The sequence below is a fragment of the Dermacentor andersoni genome, chromosome 7, assembly GCF_023375885.2.
Source record: "Dermacentor andersoni chromosome 7, qqDerAnde1_hic_scaffold, whole genome shotgun sequence".
NCBI classification, from domain to species: Eukaryota; Metazoa; Arthropoda; class Arachnida; order Ixodida; family Ixodidae; genus Dermacentor; species Dermacentor andersoni.
In genome coordinates this window covers 10,034,419-10,054,206 of record NC_092820.1, presented here as the reverse complement: position 1 = coordinate 10,054,206, position 19,788 = coordinate 10,034,419, and the positions used below count along the sequence as shown (strand labels likewise).

The 19,788-nt window shown below is 46.2% G+C and overlaps 1 protein-coding gene across 2 annotated transcripts in view; it reads left to right on the top strand.

Annotated features, from left to right (window-relative positions):
* The window catches only part of LOC126535580 (egl nine homolog 1-like), a 158,696-nt gene that overhangs the window by 129,200 nt on the left and 9,708 nt on the right, over window positions 1-19,788 (top strand). The window contains exon 8 of one of the 2 annotated variants that reach the window (XM_050182401.3): window positions 7,996-8,045. The exons of the other annotated variant lie outside the window; for it this stretch is intronic. Within the exon in view, the coding sequence (XP_050038358.1) occupies window positions 7,996-8,045 (50 nt within the window). The remainder of the gene's footprint in view (window positions 1-7,995; window positions 8,046-19,788) is intronic. 2 annotated transcript variants of the gene reach the window in all.

Below are 19,788 nucleotides of genomic sequence, written 5' to 3'. Positions count from 1 at the left end.
TCGGTCACAGACAGCGGATGGAAGCATCGATAACATTGCAGAAGCTTCCGATACATGCAGGCGCGTTCTGCGCTGTACGATAACATTTGTTAGGCGGTGAAACATGTCACCCGACACGTGTCAATACCCCCCTCTGTGTGTGGGCACAGGTTCGCCCAATAAAAGTTAGTTTTGTCGTTCATAGTACTGCTACTGTGTTTGTCACCACCACGTGACATCTGGTGGAGGTGCTTGTGCGTTCATGTACCGAACGCCCCCGCAAAGTCGCGATCCAAGCCCAAGGACAAAACCAACATCGCCCAAGACCAGCGTGCTAGCCGCAGACTGCAAGGACTGCCCCCAGAGCACGGACTTCTACCTGAGTCGACAAAGAAGATCGTGGTCAAAGCAACCCCAATGGCTGCCCCAGCGTCCCCCGTTATCTTACTACAACCTCGGGACCCACCGACCTTTCATGGAGCAGCGACTGAAGACCCGGAATTATGGCTGGAGACCTACAAACGAATCGCGACTTTTAACAACTGGGACTCCAACGACAAGCTGCGGCATGTATACTTTGCCTTCGAAGATGCCGCCAGAACGTGGTTTGAGAACTGGGAGTTGACCTTGACAACATGGGACCTCCTCCGTAGCGGCTTCCTGCGCACCTTTACGAGCGTCGTGCGCAATGAAAGGGTCGAAGCCATGCTTGATGCCCAAGTGCAGCTACCTAACGAGAACGTTACCATCTTCACGGAAGAAATGAACCGTCTGTTCCGCCAGGCCGACCCAGATATGCCCGAGGAGAAGAAAGTCCGCCTTCTCATGCGTGGTGTGAAGGAAGAACTTTTCGGCGCAGTGATACAAAGCCCACCGAAGACCGTAGAAGAGTTCCTTCGCGAGGCCACCAGCATCGAGAAGACACTCGAAATGCGGAACCGGCAATTCAACCGCCGTACAAACTCGTACCCACTAGAATTCAATCACTGGCCACGGATGATCTGCGCGAGACCATCAGGGCCATTGTGCGCGAAGAACTGCGCAGTCTTGCCTTCGTCGCAGCCTCAAGTGGCCTCGATCACCGACATCGTGAAAGAAGAGGTGCACCGATCGCTTGGAGTTCCTGAGGTGCAACCTGAATCACCGCAGCCCCAGCCGGAAGCGATGACCTACGCCGCCATCGCACGCCGTCAAGTTCCCCCTCTGCGACCACGCCAGGGCCCTGTAACGCCGCAATTCTGTCGTTCACCGCTGCCAGCACGGCCACCCGTCACCCAGCGCACCTATGCGAGGAAGACGGACATTTGGTGCTCTCCTGACAACCGCCCGTTCTGCTACCACTGCGGAGAAGCGGGCCATGTGTACCGCCGATGCCCATACCGGGAAATGGGACTGCGAGGGTTCGCCGTTAACGGGCTGCGACCACGGCTTGACGAACAACCTCGCGATATTGCCGGCTACCTCGCCGCCACTCAGTGGAATGCTCGACGACCGTCCCGTTCGCCGTCACCAGGCCGCTACCTGTCGCTGCTGCGCCGACCATACACTGGTCCAGCCCGGGGCCGGTCAGCGAGCCCGTATCCGGAAAACTAAAAGCAGCAACCGATGGAGGTGCAGTTGCTGTTCGTTGAACTGACGTAGATGCTCCGCCACTGATGAATACGCAGAAGAAACTACCTCGATCACATAACGACACGCCGCCGTCCCGACGAAGTGTGGAAGCAAAGAATATGACGATGAAAGATGACCTGACGATGTCACATACCAGCCACAGGTCAATGCGACGCAGCTGTGATCCCACGCCAAGACCGAACTGTAATGCAAGACAAAGAACCACCGACCTCGACGTGCTTCTCGACGGCCACGCAGTCACTGCCTTAGCCGTATATAACCTTCGCTTACAACACGGCGGTGCAAGAAACAGCACAGATCACGCCGTTCAAGTTGGTTTACAGCATGAACCCGACGACGACGCTCGACGCCATGCTGCCGCACGTCACTGACGAAGAGAATGTTGACCTCGCTACCTATCTCCAGCGGGCCGAAGAAGCCCGACAGCTCGCCCACCTACGGATCAAGAACCAACAGAGGACTGACAGCCGACACTACAACCTCCGACAACGCTTCATCGAGTAGCAGCCCTGCGACCGTGTTTGGGTTTGGACGCCTATACGCCGACGAGGACTCAGTGAGAAACTACTGCGGCGCTATTTCGGACCCTACAAGGTCATCCGACGTATTGGCGCTCTGGACTATGAGGTCGTGCCAGACGGCATTTCGCATTCGCAGCGGCGCCGCGCATGATCTGAAGTGGTCCACGTAGTGCGTCTTAAACCCTTTTACGGACGCTGACGAACTTTTCTTATTTTGTTGTTTTCTTTGCTATGTGTACTCTTCTTTGTTACTTTCGTTTGTTTGCAGCATCGGGTCGATGCTCTTTAAGAGGGGAGTATTGACACGTGTACTTGCCTATCTTTATCAGGCGACCACGTTTAACCGCCTAACAAATGTTATCGCACTGCGCAGGATGCGCGTGCATGTATCGGAAGCTTCTGGAATGTTATTGATGCTTCCATTCGCTGTCTGTGACCGAACCTTGTGTAATCTGATCGCATGTGTATGTGACGCGAATAATGGAGAACATTGTAGAAGTCATGCGAGTCCCAGCGATTGCTCTGGAACCCGCCGTGGTTGCTCAGTGGCCATGGTGTTAGGCTGCTGAGCACGAGGTCGCGGGATCGAATCCCGACCACGGCGGCTGCATTTCGATGGGGGTGAAATGCAAAAACACCCGTGTACTTAGATTTAGGTGCACGTTAAAGAACCCCAGGTGGTCGAAATTTCCGGAGTCCTCCACTACGGCGTGCCTCATAATCAGCAAGTGGTTTCCGCACGTAAAACCCCATAATTATTAAATTGATTGCTCTGGAACATTCGACGACTGATGTATAAAAGCGGACGCGCTTGACCCGCTGATCAGATTTTCGACGATCGCCGACCGTGTTCGCCACTATCGTTGTGCTATAAGTGTAGTCTGTCTTTTGGGTACAGGTTCGCCCAATAAAAGTTAGTTTTGTCGTTCACAGTATTGCTGCTGTGTTCTTCAACGTCACCACCATGTGACAATTCATTGATGTCCAGGCTTCTTGCGGCCACTGAGTTACCGACCTTTTCGGCGAGTAGAGTAGCGTTGCGTTTGAAACCAGCAGTATACTGAGTGCGAGAGCACGCCATTCTGGATGTAGGCACATTAAGCAGGCAGGAATAGACCAACGTGTCAAAGCGCTGAACAGACAATGCGGCTATGCACTGCCTGAGGAATCGGTGGCGTAGGTCGCATGGTACTATCGTGGAAACAAGCGCCCAGGATGCGCTGCCAGTGGTCCAAACGGATCGCTACGTCACTAGAATCACCTAGTCGTGTGAAAAAGGCACGTCCATTTCGCGCGCCAATCATTCGACACTCGTGTGTTTGGTCCCTCTAAGGTGATTCGTCGCTGGCGTGCTCTCGTTGGTGTCGTTTGCTCTGCCCTTTTCGCGTTAGCACCGCGTTTACGACTCACCCTGGCCGTGGTTCGCGTATTGGTTTACCGCTGAATTTGGAGTGCGTGACTTTGAAGGAGCAGGTCAATCGACACACACGTAAATGCGGCACATTAAGCGAGCTTAATAATGAGTGTTTGGTGCCTTTCTTAGCATTTTTATACCTAGTATTCAAATTTAACTCGGGGTGACTTTTCACTTCTATTCTTGGTAAAATAACTCGCGTTACATTCGGGTAAATATGGTAATTAACTTTTTCTTGACTGCAGTAAGTGGGTATGTTCGTATTGAAAAGTTAGAGGCAGTCATGTTTCTACACAGTATCAGTTGGAAGAATCCATCTAGCGTATCTGTGCTCCAAAATATCCGACTCTAAATTCGAATTGTCATTGACATGATTACGCATGCAAGAGAGTGAGGATCGGCACAAAGCTCCTCCCTGATGTGACGTGGCTGTTGCGTGCGGTGTTTAGTCTGACAGCGAGGTGGAGGCATAGGCAAAGATGGTAACTGTTCCCCTGTGCACTCCTATCTCGATGCATGTGGATCACAGATAGACTGTATGCATTTCTCAGTGATTTTTCTGTCTATCCCTCACTACACTCGGCAAACTCTTCTCTTGGTACCTCAGTCTTCGTTCACAACAGCAGTGAAACTGCTACATTTAGTTTGCGGATAAACACACTTCATTATGTTGAGGCTTAATATACATGCTTGACTTGAAGTCATAAAACTACAAGGATTTGATACACAGTAGCCGAAGGATTTTTCTGACTGAAAATTTGCACTTGATGGGCATTCTGGGCTTTATATGCACCATCAAGGCTCCCATAGAGCCAATGCATTCTCGCGACCAATTTTTCGGACAAATTTAGGCCCCAAAGTCCAATTTTCTAGACTGAATTGCTCGTTCTGCGCCACGCTACCTGATCTTGGACTCCACCATGTCGGATTTCCCGCTACCTTGGCCAGGCTTGGCTTCCAGTGGCCTGCTCTATAGCCTCCAAGATAGGGAGGTGTGCGCTATCTATAAGAGCGTGCACCATCCTCATGTCTCTGAGGCCATGCCCGCTGTTCCTTGATTGACGAAACACTCTAGGGGAATTTCTCGTTCTTTTTTGGTCAGCTCACTATGCGGGATGTTTTTTTTCCCCCTCTAAAGTTTGGTTGCTATTTCGCACGTGGGGTGTCGTGTCCACTGAGCAGGCGTCTCAGAGACGTCTCATCTTTGTGTGTTTGTGCAGCTTCGCATTTGTGTGATCGGCGCCACCTCCTGTGCCTTTGCGATAGCCAAGTGGTGAGAACAAACATGACTCGTTTCTTTAATCTCCATGGCAAGCTCCCTTGGCAGAGATAGCCAATGCGGTGAAGTTCTAGTCGACTGTCTATAGAGACGACTTCACTGTTGCGCAAATCCAAGCTAATCTGATCGCCTCCAAGCGTAGTATGAGGCAGGGCATTATCAGAGATTTTTTTAAGCCATTCTGTGCCTAATAAATTAAATTTTCTTTGGCTGAACGAGTTGTTTAGACTGTTCGATCTTTTTCGGAATATTTTTTGTTCCCCGTGAGGTCTGGAAATTCTGTAGGCTACTGTATTGAGGATTTCATTCCATTGAGGATTTCAGGCTTAATCGGTGTGTCTTTATTGATGCTGCTGCATATCTCACTGACACTTTGTTGTAAACGAGAAGAAAGGGGGTTAACCGAGGGGCCCAATTTTTATTAGTCATATCATAAGAAGCCAACAAACACTGGGAGCAGGGACAACATAGGGGAAATTACTTGTGCTTAATAAATGAAATAAAAAAAACGTAAACTAATGGAAATGAAAGTCGATAAAAAGAACAACTTGCCGCAGGTGGGGAACGATCCCAATGCAAAGGTTGTGGGATTGTTCCCCACTTGTGGCAAGTTGTTTTTTCATCCACTTTCATTTCCATTAGTTCATAGTTTCTTTATCTCATTTATTAAGCGCAAGTAATTTCCTGTATGTTGTCCTTGGTGTCAGTGTTTGTTGGCTTCTTATAAGATAATACCTTGTTGGGCATTTGTGGAATATGTGAATTTGCATGTAGATTCAACGTGAAGCCTGTTGTGTGCAAATGGGTTGCTTTGAGCTGCTGGCTGGCAATGATCTTATAGATATTGCCCGTCTCAGAAGATTTGGTATTCACTGGACTGCTGTCGCGGAAATTCTGTATGACCTCAGGTGCTTCAATTGTGTCTCGTGTCAAATTCTGAGCGACAAGGAACTCTAGAATCTGCCATTTGTTCACTTTGGCACAGTAATACACTCTCTGTTTAACCCTTTGAGGGTCGATTTTTTTCACCATATGTGACCACCCAGGGTCGATTTTTTTTACTGCAGATTCCATTCTTCTTGGGGACTTAAACGAAAAAAAAAAAAAAAAAGTATCATAATTTTTCTAGGGTGACTGTAAAGTGAGAACAAAATATTTTGTGTTGGTATATATGTACTTTTCATTCATGAATAACAACAATAAAAGAGGAAATAAACCTACAAGAATAAAAAAATTGAAAATTGATGCGTTGTTATACACATAGTTCAAGGCTTTGAAAATGCGCACATGAGAATATTCCGCAACTCTCACCTGTTCCTGCTCTTACACTAATATTTACGTCCATAGTGTAATCGAACTGCATAGGTGCGCGCACTCAAGAAAACTGTGTAGTTGTGCGCCCGTCAAAAAAGCAATAGGTGTGACAAGCTTCCACTAATTTATCTTATCGTCAACCAGAGGCATTTAGTTCTCGCGAGTATAAAAAAAATTAAAAAATAAATGGAAACGCATGCACGGCGGCATCCTTCCTATGGGCACCCTTGTGAGCACTAAACGAATGAGAAACAAGCGGTAGCCCTTTGAGCGATTAGTAACGAGATAGTGATCAGTTTTGCAAGCGAAAGAAGCTGAAACCGCCCGCAGAACAAAACGCAAACCGCCGCCTGCTTGCACGCGCGCCAATGCGCGAGCGGTAGTATATAAAACGCGCGGGAGCAAACTAGCTCTAAAACAAACCATGCAACGAAAACTGAGAGAGGGAGGTGTACAAAAAGAATTCCCTGTTTTCGCACTTAGTCACAGCACATGACAAAAAATAAAAAAGTTAGGAAATTGGCACACTTTTTAAACATACAGATGCTTTTTTGTGGCCTGTAGAAAAGCACCCATCTTGATTCCCGTGGCACGGGCACATGGTAATTTGTCCGATGTTTGTTGGTTCTTGTTCTGTTTAACGTATCGTTGAAACACTTTGCTGTAATGTCTTACTTGCAATGCCACTCCTGCCACAGAGGCACTGGGTCGCACCTCTATCTCCATATAGTGAAAAAAAAATTGCGTCGAATTTATGGGTCAAATTCATCAGTAATCGCTGGTGCTTGCATGCATTCCAGAATGTAATCCACTATTCACTTCACACATGCGATTTGGTTAGATCTTTTGCTATAGAATTGGGGACAACATTCGAGAAAGGTATGATGTACGTGAAAACGTGCCTTGCACTGAGCAACAACTTCGTAACACTGGTAGAAAATGGTCACAGGAAGAACATAAACAGTACTCGAGCAATATGATTACAATAGGACCGCATTGAATACATCAATGTGTTTCAAGTCAGCATTGTTTTCGTTGGCCTTGCATTTTGGATTTCTGTAGCATTGCTTCCTTCAGAATGCTCAAGCCTCTAACTTAGCTTCAGTGGCTATTGAACCGATTGACCTCCAAGTCGGTGTACAAGCTCAGCGCAGGAACTAAATACGAGAAATGATAATTCATGAAAAAAGCTAAAATTTGTTGAGATCAGGGGCAAAAGGGTATAAGCACTGTAAGTGCACTCATTCATCTGTGCTGTGCTTGAACAAAGGTTTTGTAAGCAACATTCCTATGCAAGTTCAAAATAAAGTAAAGAGATAGTTTGTTTAAATAATCAATTATCTTGAATCAGGGAGTTAGCATTTTATGCTGTGACTGCAGCAAACAGCGAATGTTAGCAGGGACCCTGAAGGAAATTCCCAGTGTCTTTGAATAACAGCGCAACAACATCTTTAGTGCACGCTCTTGTGAGCATTAAAGCATTCAATGAAGTGATATTTATGAGTTCTTGCTCTTTCAGTCATCAAGTGTGCCACTCCCTCTTTTATTTCAGAGCATCTGCTGGTGTTGATGACGCCACAAGTACTTAGCATTAAATTGCTGAAGTGTCTTGGGAGATTTTTCTATGAAGCCACAACACATCGTGGTTATCTGAAAGGCCTGTAAATCATTTGACACATTAATGCCTTTCTTTCAAGCACTTCCAGAACAGGCTCAAGTGCTGAAAGAAATACTTGCTATTAGTGTGTCTCATTTCTTTTTTCTTTGTGATGAGTGTTACCGTATTGTGCAATGTGCTTGTGGTATAGCTAGGCACAGAACTTGTTCAGTAACTGAAACAACCTTTTGCAATTCAGCACCAACTGATGAGCACAGTTCGATGCATCAGGTAGCTGACATTAGCATGGTAAGCACAAGCATGCCTTCTAGCTCATTTTGCTCTGCATGCATGTTTGTTTTATGTTGTGACTTGGCAATTTTGACTGCTAACTGCTTCCGAGCCCCATCCAGTGTTGTGTAAGATTTCAAAAAAGCTGTGCGTGCTTGGGAGGCTGAGAGCACAAGAGGTTCGCGCACAATACTTGTGCTGGCCATGATTCGTGTTCTTAACCCAATTGAAAGGAGATTAAAGATGATCTGATACTGTGTGTATTATTGACCTGAAGAATTTTCAATCAAGATTCCCCGCTACAAGTCTTACACTCATTCAAGCGTGTACATAAAAAAAAAACATGTTTGTATTCTTGCGTTCCTAGTGAGGTAATGTAAGCCATTTGCGAGGAAAAGACTGGAGCTACACAATGTCTTCAGCTTGGCTTGGCTTACTACTTTTACTCATCTAGCAAGCATCGCCCAGCATGAAGAAAACACTTGCAAGTTCGCACTGAGGACTTTGCTTGAGTGCATGCAGGAGGAAGGCATAATGGATGGAGGGTCCACCTGCAGAGATTAAAATGCTGGCTACCCCAGTCGCGTCAATGTCAGGACCTGTGAAAAGATGATCAGACAGGTGGAGTCAAGGGTAGGACGCAGTTGCACATAGCCAGTCAGACCAGAAAGACCAACCATTTTGCCTTATGTCTATGGCTTATCTTATTATTATTATTATTTGAGACCATGATCTAAAAACTGTTGGGAGGAAATATGGGCACGAAGCAATTCTTTTTCAGCACCAAAAAGGCTGGGCAGTGTCTACCCAAAAGTACAGAGACTGGCCAACAAGGTTAGCAAAGCTAAAGGGCGTGATCTAAAGCACTCAACCAAGTTTGTCAGTTGCAAAAAAGGAGGTGTAGTCTGTCAGCTTCCCTTGTCCTGTGGCAGAATCTACAAAGAAAAAACTGGCGGGTGTGCTAACAGGCCTTTTGTATGCATGCGTTAACACATGCCTTACGTTTGCATTCATGCTCATGCCTTAGGGAACATGAATGCAAAAGCAGCGCTTCACCACATTTAGTCCATCACATCAGCCTCCCCTGTCCTCTAGCAGAATGTACAAGGACAAATTGGCAGGTGCGTTAAGGCGGACCTTTGGGAGCACAAGTATGCACACAAAAGCAGCGCTTCATCACATTTAGCCCATCACATCGGCCTCCCTTGTCCTGTAGTAGAATTTAAAAAGGCCAAACTGTCAAGTGTGTTAATGCGGACCTTAGGAAGCACGAGTATACACTCAAAGGCAGTGCTTCATCACATTTAGCCCATCACATCTGCCTCCCTTGTCCTGTAGCAGAATCTACAAAGGACAAACTGGCAAGTGTGTTAATGCGAGCCTTAGGGAGCATGCGTATGTGTACAAAAGCAACGCTTCATCACATTTAGCCTGTCACATCAGCCTCCCTTGTCCTGTAGCAGAATCTACAAAGGACAAACTGGCAAGTGTGTTAATGCGAGCCTTAGGGAGCATGCGTATGTGTACAAAAGCAACGCTTCATCACATTTAGCCTGTCACATCGGCCTCCCTTGTCCTGTAGCAGAATCTACAAAGGACAAACTGGCAGGTGTATTAATGCGGACCTTAGGAAGCACGAGTATACACTTAAAGGGAGTGCTTGATCACATTTAGCTTATCACATTGGCCTCCCTTGTCCTGCAGCAGAATCTACTAAGGACAAACTGGCAAGTGTGGTAATGCGAGCCTTAGGGAGCACGAGTATGTCCACAAAAGCAACGCTTCACCTCATTTAGCCCACCACATCAGCCTCCCTTGTCCTGTAGCAGAATCTACAAAGGAAAAGCTGGCAGGTGGGATAATGCGGGCCATAGGAAGCACAAGTATGAACAAAAAAAGCAGCGCTTCATCACATTTAGCCTATCACAGCGGCCTCCCTTGTCCTGTAGCAGAATCTACAAAGGACAAACTGGCAGGTGTGATAACGTGGGCTGTAGGAAGCACAAGTATGAATACAAAAGCAGCGCTTCATCACATTTAGCCTGGCACATCGGCCTCTTTTGTCCTGTAGGAGAATCTACAAAGGACAAACTGGCAGGTGTGATAACGCGGGCCATAGGAAGCACAAGTATGAACTCAAAAGCAGCGCTTCATCACATTTAGCCCATCACATCGGCCTCCCTTGTCCTATAGCAGAATCTTCAAAGGACAAACTCGCAGGTGTGATGATGTGAGCCTTAGGGAGCGCGAGTATGTGCACAAAAGCAGTGCTTCATCACATTTAGCCCATTACATCGGCCTCCCTTGTCCTGTAGCAGGATCTACAAAGGGCAAATTGCCAAGTGTGTTAATGTGGACCTCAGGAAGCACGAATATACACCCAAAGGGAATGCTTCATCACATTTAGGCCAATACGTCAGCCTACCTTGTCCTGTAGCAGAATCTACAAAGGACAAACTTGGAGTTGTGGTAATGCTAACCTTGGGGAGCGTGAGTATGTGCACAAAAGCAATGCTTCATCACATTTAGCCTGTCACATCCACCTACCTTGTCCTGTAGCAGAATCTACAAATGACGAACTGGCAGGTTTGATAACGTGGGCCATAGGGAGCACGAGTATGTGCACAAAAGCAGCGCTTCATCACATTTAACCCATCACATCGACCTCCCCTGTCCTCTACCAGAATGTACAAGGACAAATTGGCAGGTGCGGTAATGCGGATCTTTTGGAGCATGAGTATGCACACAAAAGCAGCGCTTCATCAAATTTAGCCCATCACGTCGGCCTCCCTTGTCCTGTAGCAGAATCTACAAAGGACAAACTGGGAGGTGCAATAATGCGGACCTTTGGGAGCACGAGTATGCGCACAAAAGCAACGCTTCATTACATTTAGCCCATCCCATTGGCCTCTCTTGTCCTGTAACAGAATCTACAAAGGACAAACTGGCAGGTGTGATAACGCGGGTGTTAGGAAGCACAAGTATGCACACAAAAGCAGCACTTCATCACATTTAGCCTGTGACATCAGCCTCCCCTGTCCTCTAGCAGAATGTACAAGGACAAATTGGCAGGTGTGATAACGCGGGCCTTAGGATGCGCACGTATGCACACAAAAGCAGCACTTCATCACATTTAGCCTGTCACATCAGCCTCCCCTGTCCTCTAGCAGAATGCACAAGGATAAATTGTGCAGATCTTTGGGAGCACGAGTATGTTCACAAAAGCAGCGCTTCATCAGATTAGCCCATCACATCAGCCTCCCTTGTACTGTAGTAGAATCTACAAAGGACAAATTGGCAGGTGCATTAAAGCGGACCTTTGGGAGCACAAGTATGCGCACAAAAGCAACGCTTAATCACATTTAGCCCATCACATCGGCCTCTCTTGTCCTTAGTAGAATCTACAAAGGGCAAACTGGCAAGTGTGTTAATGAGGACCTTAGGAAGCACGAGTATACACTCAAAGGCAGCACTCCATCACATTTAGCCCATCACATCGGCCTCCCTTGTCCTGTAGCAGAATCTACAAAGGACAAACTGGCAGGTGTGATAACGCGGGTCTTAGGAAGCACAAGTATGCACACAAAAGGAGCACTTCATCACCTTTAGCCTGTCACATTAGCCTCCCCTGTCCTCTAGCAGAATGTACAAGGAGAAATTGGCAGGTGCATTAAAGCGGACCTTTGGGAGCACAAGTATGTGCACAAAAGCAACGCTTCATCACATTTAGCCCATCACATCGGCCTCCCTTGTCCTGTAGTAGAATCTACAAAGGACAAACTGGCGAGTGTGTTAATGTGGACCTTAGGGAGCTCGAGTATACACTCAAAGGCAGCGCTTCATGACATTTAGCCCATCACATCGGCCTCCATTGTCCTCTAGCAGAATCTACAAAGGATAAACTGGGAGATGTGATAACGTGGGCCTTAGGAAGCACAAGTATGCACACAAAAGCAGCACTTCATCACATTTAGCCTGTCACATCAGCCTTTCCTGTCCTCTAGCAGAATGTACAAGGACAAACTGGCAGGTGCATTAATGCGGGTCTTTGGGAGCACGAGTATGTGCACAAAAGCAGCGCTTTATTACATTTAGCCCTTCACATCGGCCTACCATGTCCTGTAGCAGAATCTACAAAGGACAAACTGGCAGGTGTGTTAACACAGGCCTTGGGGAGCATGAGTATGCGCACAGAAGTAGTGCCCATCACTGCAGGAACTGTACCTGCCAGCCTTTCTTTAATGAAATGCATATCCTATGCACCCACTTTTGTCAATCTACACCAGAAATTGTAGCAGCCTTCCATATAAGCAAGAATGCGGACTTATGCATTAGTCGGGCAGCTATTGCTCTCAGTGAGAAAGTAGCTCTTTTCGCAGAGCATAACTCATTGGTGCCAGGCAAATTGCACCTACACTGTTTGGCATGGCACGTGTTAAGCTTGCGTCAAGACCACGTATTATTGTATACGGTTTCAATAAAATCTTCAGTTGCAAGTCAGCTCTCATGCTTGTGTTTTCTTCTATCCCTGAGCGTTAAAGTTGCCCTTTTTCCACTATGAACATTTCTGTATTCTTAGGAAGATGCCTGCTCACAGACGGTTCCATCCTTGTATGTAGAAATGCAGGCTCCCGTGTACACTGCAGGGCTTGTCATGTGGTTTTGAAGTCTTTCTGGAATTGAGATGCTACTTTTGATCTGAATTGTACGTTATGGGATAGCATACCAAAAGTAGCCTATGCCTTGTTTCATATTAAGCCTTTGATCACTGTGCTACTTGAGATGTCCAGTGCCACGTCTTCTTTATGCTTGCGTTATTCTGAAGCCTCACCCATAAAAATGTGGCGTAAGTATGCTTTCTTATGAAATGGGATTGAGTGGCATTTCAGCAGGATTAACAGTAATACGGAGGTTTTACAACCACATGTGCTATTGACTGCCAGCAAGTGCCAATGAAGGCTTTCTTTCTACCTGAACAGTGCTTTAGGGATGTGAAGCAGTCTGGAATTGAAATACTGTACCTTTAATAGCTATCCTTTATTCAGTTGCCCCTTATTGGGTTTCTTGCATCTTGAAAACCTTGCAAAGTTTTCCAGCAAATAATTTTGAAAAATGTATATTTTGTATAAATGCAACTCTTGAAGGAAGGCAATAAGGTCTTTCTCACTGTATTTACTAGGGATGTGTGAGTACTGCATAGTAAATTTCAAATCGAATATTGAATCGAATCAAGAAAAAAATTGCCAAATATCGATAAGAATATCAGAAAATTTAGCACAGACCTTTATGCTTTGAAATTTTGTGCAAGAGACGCATTCCTGCATATGCTGTGGAGGCTGATCACATTACTTAATAAGAATCTTGCTAGCCATCACTAATTTAGGTACCTATGAATTGAGATGTATAGTATGCTCTGGTGTTCTCTTTATATAAAGAGAACACCAGATTAGTATGCCTACACTGATGACACTTCGGTTCATATACGAAGGTCTGGAAAATATTTTATTGAGGGGAGTATCTGTCAAATAGAATTTAGTGCATTACTTTTTTTTTCTCTAAAGCAGAAGAAATAAAGAAGTTGTCGTAAGTAACAATGGGGTGTTCACATTTATAGTGGGCCATACTGTGCTTAATGGCAATCTTCTATTGCTTAGAAAGCATTGCTTTCCAGTTTTCTTCGAGAAAACAGGAGACTTATTCTATATTCGCACGTAGTAGTGATGGTCGAGAATACAGTAGCAAAACTGGGAATTGTGAAACTAACTATTGGGCAAACCTGTGCCCAGAAAAACGGGGCACGCTCAAAGCACAACGATAGAGGAGAACACACTTGGCAATTGTCGAAATCTGTTGAGCAGGTCATGTGCGTTGGCTTTTATACATGGGTAATGGAATTTTCCAGAGTAATCGCTGGTGCCCGCGTGTATTCCAGAAAGTACTACACAATTTGCGTCGCTCATAGAACCAGATTACACAAGCTTTGGTGCAACGGATAGAACCATCAATAACATTTGAGAAACTCAATAACAACTCGACCATCAATAGCATTCGAGATGCATGCAGGCGCATCCTGCACTAAGCGATAACGTTTAACATTTGTTATCCCATAAAAAGCGGTCACCCTTGAAAGATAAAGAATTACGCGTGTCAATATTTATGACAGGTGGATTCTGTGGGTTATCGTTATCAGGCCAATCAGTGCGACAGACATAAGCGGCGAATGTGCATCACATCATTTGCCACTGCTCCATGCTGTCATCGGCGCCACACGGGTCGACCGCGGTCGGTTCTGATGGCAAAGAGTTCTCAAATCAGGAGGCTCATGGCAAGTTCGTGCGACGTCCCACCCCCTTTTTTTTAAAGCAAAGCTTTCTTTACCTCTTTCACTTTTTCACTGCTGCTGCTGTCTTGCCCACTGCGATAGGAAGTGGTTCAGAGCATGCATATCATGGCAGGAGCATGCAGAGAGCAAAGGCAACATGAGAAGCTCCTTTGGACATTTGCACTGCTTCGCATGTGCACAATGCCCTCCAGAGCTCCCATCCTATGTGGCAGTCAGGCCATCCATCTGGGAATACAATATTCTGCACGCGAAAACAAGCGTCTTAATGGCAGAAGCTTATGTGTTACTCTCGGCTGTAAGACACATAAAGGCATTAAAACTGCAAAAAAGCTACCTTATTTACAGACTCTCTAAGCGTAGTAAGAGCTTAAGTGTCTTTACGGAAACATATAAATGCAGTAGTCAATAACTTCTACTCATGTCTGCGCACTATGTACTGTAATTACACAACTGTAAGTCGACCCGCCCATATCGCATGTGACAGGGAAACAAACAAAAAAAGAGCATACACGAGGGCGCATTCGACAACGAAAATTTATTGGTAGCTGGCGTGGTCACAGGAGTGCTCTTCCTCACTAGTGCTACCATTGTCATCGCGGCTACAGTCCCACAGCGTGTCGTCGTCCAGCGGAATTCCTCATTTGGCAAGCTACCCACCGCACTATCTGGGACCACGAAATCTCTAATAAAGTTCATTTAATTAAGCTGCACGAAATTGGCCTTCAGTAGCAAAAGCGCAACAGACTGGTGTCATGTTCTGTCGACTGGGAATAGCACACATATACAGTACTCATTCTTACCTGTTGACTGGTAGTGAACGTCCCCTCTGTTGTAGGTGTGGTGAGAGGCTGACCATTCTCCATGTCTTTGTGCAGTGTCAAGAAGCCTAAGCTGAATGAGGAAAACACTTTAGTACTCTTGTATTGTTTTATGAAGCAGAGTCAATTTTTGATCATAAATCAGTTTGAAATCTTATACAAGGTGTCAAATTATTGCACGTTATAAGCCCACTATATTTGTAGCGCATCCTCTGACAAGAGGCTGATGCTGCGATAGTAGCGACCTGTACGGCAGATGCCTCCGTGCCCTTGTGCCTAACGGCCTTGGTGAAGCAGCAGTGCTACTTGTAGCAACATATTTTAGTGCATCACCTGTTCGTAGTGCATCGTTTCTCCATAGCATATGTCGTGTGTCATTGTCTAGTTTTAATACAAGTATATTTGTGCACTTTCCAAAGAATATTTTTTAGGCCTCTATACAGCAGTGTATCGCCCACGTCTCAACGATCATTATTCATTTATGCTACTAAATGCTACAACAGTCCAAACCTGCGATAACGAAATCGAGCAACTACGAAATTCTCGCGACAACGAAATATTTAAGTGTCCCCAGCAAATGCCCATAGGATTCAATGCATTTCATACCTCTTGACAATGAAATGTTGCTGTACTGCAATCCCTCAACAAAATTTACCAGAATGTAACCTTGCATATTACCTGCTCTGGATGGCAGGCTTTAAACTGTGCTCAGATGTGCTTGCTTTCCACTAAAATTGCATAAAATACCGCCACATTACACTTGCATGGGCACCACCATATTTGTTTACAAAAACAAGCAAGTCCCCAAAGCAATTGCATGTGCCGGAAATACGTCATGGCTGCTATCTTGTTTGTTGATCGGCTGTTTGAAATAACATGCATTTTTCTACCAACATGTAACGACGGTTTTTGCACACGTAGTGCAGTACGTAATGTATGCTTGGCGAGAAAAATGGAGCAAGGACAAGGAAATCCACGTAACACCGACGTAGAATTGCTTATGGCGATCGCAGATGGCGATTGCAGCATGGAGTGCCACACATCAGGCCATGATTGAGCGATTGTCTGGGAATATGCATCCCTTGCTTCAAAAACACCGGTTTTGGTGCCACCCGACAGGCATTGCGTGCGGATTCGGTGCCGGATTTAAATTTGTGTCGTAATCTCGATAAAGTGCCTTTGGGTATACAAGATACGGTCACTTTTGCACTCGGCACCGGACGCATTGGCACCTACGGGTGGCAGCATACGCTGGAGAAATGCTGCTGCATGTGTGGAGCACTGTTGGTCTGCATCCAGTGAGAGTCATGCAAAACCTCACAAAAGTGATTATATCTTAGAAAGCTATTGACCGAGAATACTGCTCCACCGCAATACTGCCACTGCTGATCGACGCGTGCGGCACACTTTCTGCTGTCGGCAGTGCAGTTCTATATCCTCGAGCAAAGCTTGCCAAAGTAGGCTAATGGAATTTTGACAGCAAAGTTTCACCTTGCGACTCATTGCCTATCTGCACTGTCCCATTTCGCGACAACAAATTTTTTCGCTTTCCCCGCTGATTTCGTTATTGTGAGGTTTGACTGTACTAGACCCGACAGCGGTTGCAGACAAACCAGATAAACTTAAGTTCAAGGTATGGTACGATACATTTCTGCTTTTCTGAAAAATAAACACCTTGCAAATTTGTCAAGCAGGCAACTGACACAAGACGTGCAGATTCAAAGCTGCATTAAAGCACCTTAGCATCTAGGCAACATTGTAGCACCGTAGTGTCTAGGGATTGCACGTCAGTTCAACACTTCTGTGCCTGCCATGGTAGCATTACGGCCATGGCATTGCTCGAGGTCATGGGTTCGATCCTGACCACGGCTGCCACGATTTGACGGGGGCAAAATACAACAATGCTTGTGTACTTAGACTTTCATGCTCGTTAAAGAACCTCGGGGGATCAAAACTAATCTGTAGTCTGCCACTACGGCATACCTCATAATACGATTGTGGTTTTGGCACATACAGCCCCATAATTCAATAAAAGTGTGACACTTATGTTACAATGTGATGTGCCATGTGAGGGAATGACAATGCTCAGCCCTCTCAGAGATTACAAACAATGGTGCGCAACCATGCCTCAAGGAAACACATGCCCCTTTGTGTTCTGTGTACTATACAGACAAACAGCAGTAGCGCACTCATGGTAACATCATGAATTCACTGCTTTCGTATTGCACTAGACGCTGAAGAAATTAAACATTTGCCATCAAATCACCGCTAATTATTCTTAATCGATTATCGTTTCCTTCTAGACACAGGAGGGTTTTTCCATATTTACAACAGGTGATTTTTGTGCAGGAGCGTATGCATTTGGGCTGGTTGGTTCATGATTACGAGCAATAAGAACAGCGCTAAACGACAGGACGCGTTTTATAGCAAGCGTTTTTATATCGCCCAAACGGGACGGTGCATCAATGACCGCATGTGCGAGCACTCTAACAAATTTCAAAAACGAGCAAAAGATAGTCAGTTGTCACTGCATTGCAATGAATGCGGCTGCAAGCCATTTTTCGAAGGTGTGACCTACCTGTCAAAATATCACGATGACCGCACACGCCTTATTTCTGAAGCTTTCCACATTCACGTTAGTGGCGAAGCATGTGTAAGCCTCCCGTCTATTTCTCTCCTTCCGAAGGAGATTGCCTTCCTATCGCATTAATCGCAATCCCCCTGTGCATGCCCAATTCTGTTGATTATGTGGTTTCAGATAGCGGCGGAACATATATATGCTGACTGAAAGAATAAAGACACTTTGGTTGTTAGTCAGCGCTGTTGTCTGTGTCCCTTCACTTGTCCTGTCGTCTAGCGCTGTTTTTATTGCTCGTGATTTTTGTGGGTTATCGTCACCTCGTTAAGGCCAATAATCTGCGCAACAGACAAAAGCGGGGAATGCGCATCACATCACTCGGCACCGCTCCATGTGGTCATCGGCACCGCACAGGTTGACTGTTGTCTGCACCGATGGTGAAGCGTTCTCAAATCGGGAGGCCCATGGCAAGTTCCCACTATGTCCCCTCCCCTTTTTCTTCGTTTGCCATATATGTAAATGCATCTGCAGCCGAGGGTCAGCATGCTTTTACGTGATACTTTCGAACCTGCCCTGTAAATCCAAGCTGGTCTTGTGAAGAGTCGCTTAAAGCTACGAAGAGAGACCTCAGCGCACGTATGAACGGCGTTTGGAACAAAGGCCTACGGTATTTCGCAATGATGGCGGCCATGAACATGCAATGGTCATCCTATGCACTCGCTTTTCTTGGCGGGACGATTTGTAGGCTTTATGAAGGTTGTGTGACCGCTATGAATAGAGCTTTGTTAATTCGGTAACCACAACTTTAATACCCGACATGAATCCCTGATTAGGCCGTACGGGCTTGACAGTGTGGCCAATGGTGTGGCCGTGACAAAAATTAGCTGCCAGTCGATGTGACATGTCACTAACATGGCTCATCAGTGATCAGTCGCGAAATCACGCGTACGGATTAGATTAACGGCCCTTTAAGCAGCGTTTGGGTTCGCGGTTGATCAGCTGAGAACTTCTGTGAGCACGCGTGTTCGTCTGTGTGCTCAGATGTGGGCAGAGTACTCCCAACTGTGCAAATCTGCTTGCGTGAACACTGAACTCACGTATTCAATGCGATCTGCATGCCTTCCAAAGCTCGATCTTCGCACATCGCCTCGTGCTTTCCATACGCACTGGTGTTGTAGTTCCCTCTTTCCACATCACGTTAATAATTTTGAACGCTATTGTCAACCCAGATGAATCTTGTACCGATAGAGATCGCGCGTCGTGGGAACACTGCACCCGTCAAGGTACCAACCATTCATGGATCATTCACCAAAAGTATCGATATTCTAATATAATATATTTAATTTGTGAATCGAATTATTTGAAAGTTCGCTATTCGATTTGAAATCGAATATTTGAGTATTCGCACACCCCTGGTCTTACCCCAAGCAAGAAACACAGACTCGGATGCCAAGTCTATTCAACAGAAAAATCTTGGTGGCACCCTTGCCTGAACCTAATAATGCTCCTGCAGGTTTTGTAAATGGGTTTGTGCGAGGCTCGCCCTACGATACACAGTCGGGAAAGGGCACAATGCCTTTCCACTCCGCAACGCGCAAAGGTGCTTTAGCAGGGTTTGTTGACTCTCTGCTGTGGCGCAGAGGATGCTCCGGAGTCAGATCACCAACCAACACAGGTTTGTTAGCCCAAGATTCAGCACGTTGCAACAGTCAAGGTGCTTGCAGGCAAAGGCTCACCACAAGACCGATAAAGTATGTGCGCCCAATGCGCTAGAGCTAACCACTTAGTGGTTCACCAAGTGCAAGAACGAGAAGTCGCGTGAGCAAAGGTCCCACGTAACTAGCTCGTTACAGGCCTGTGAGCACCTGCCGCTGTGGCGATGAAGCGCTCAGCAGAAGAGAGCTCAGTTAGAGAGGGTGCCCGGGGGCTGCCATTCGGCAGGCCAATCGGGGTACGTCCCGGTGACATATGCTCATGCAGTGACTTGACAACGGGAGAGAGAAGCACGGCTTGTGCTGGAAA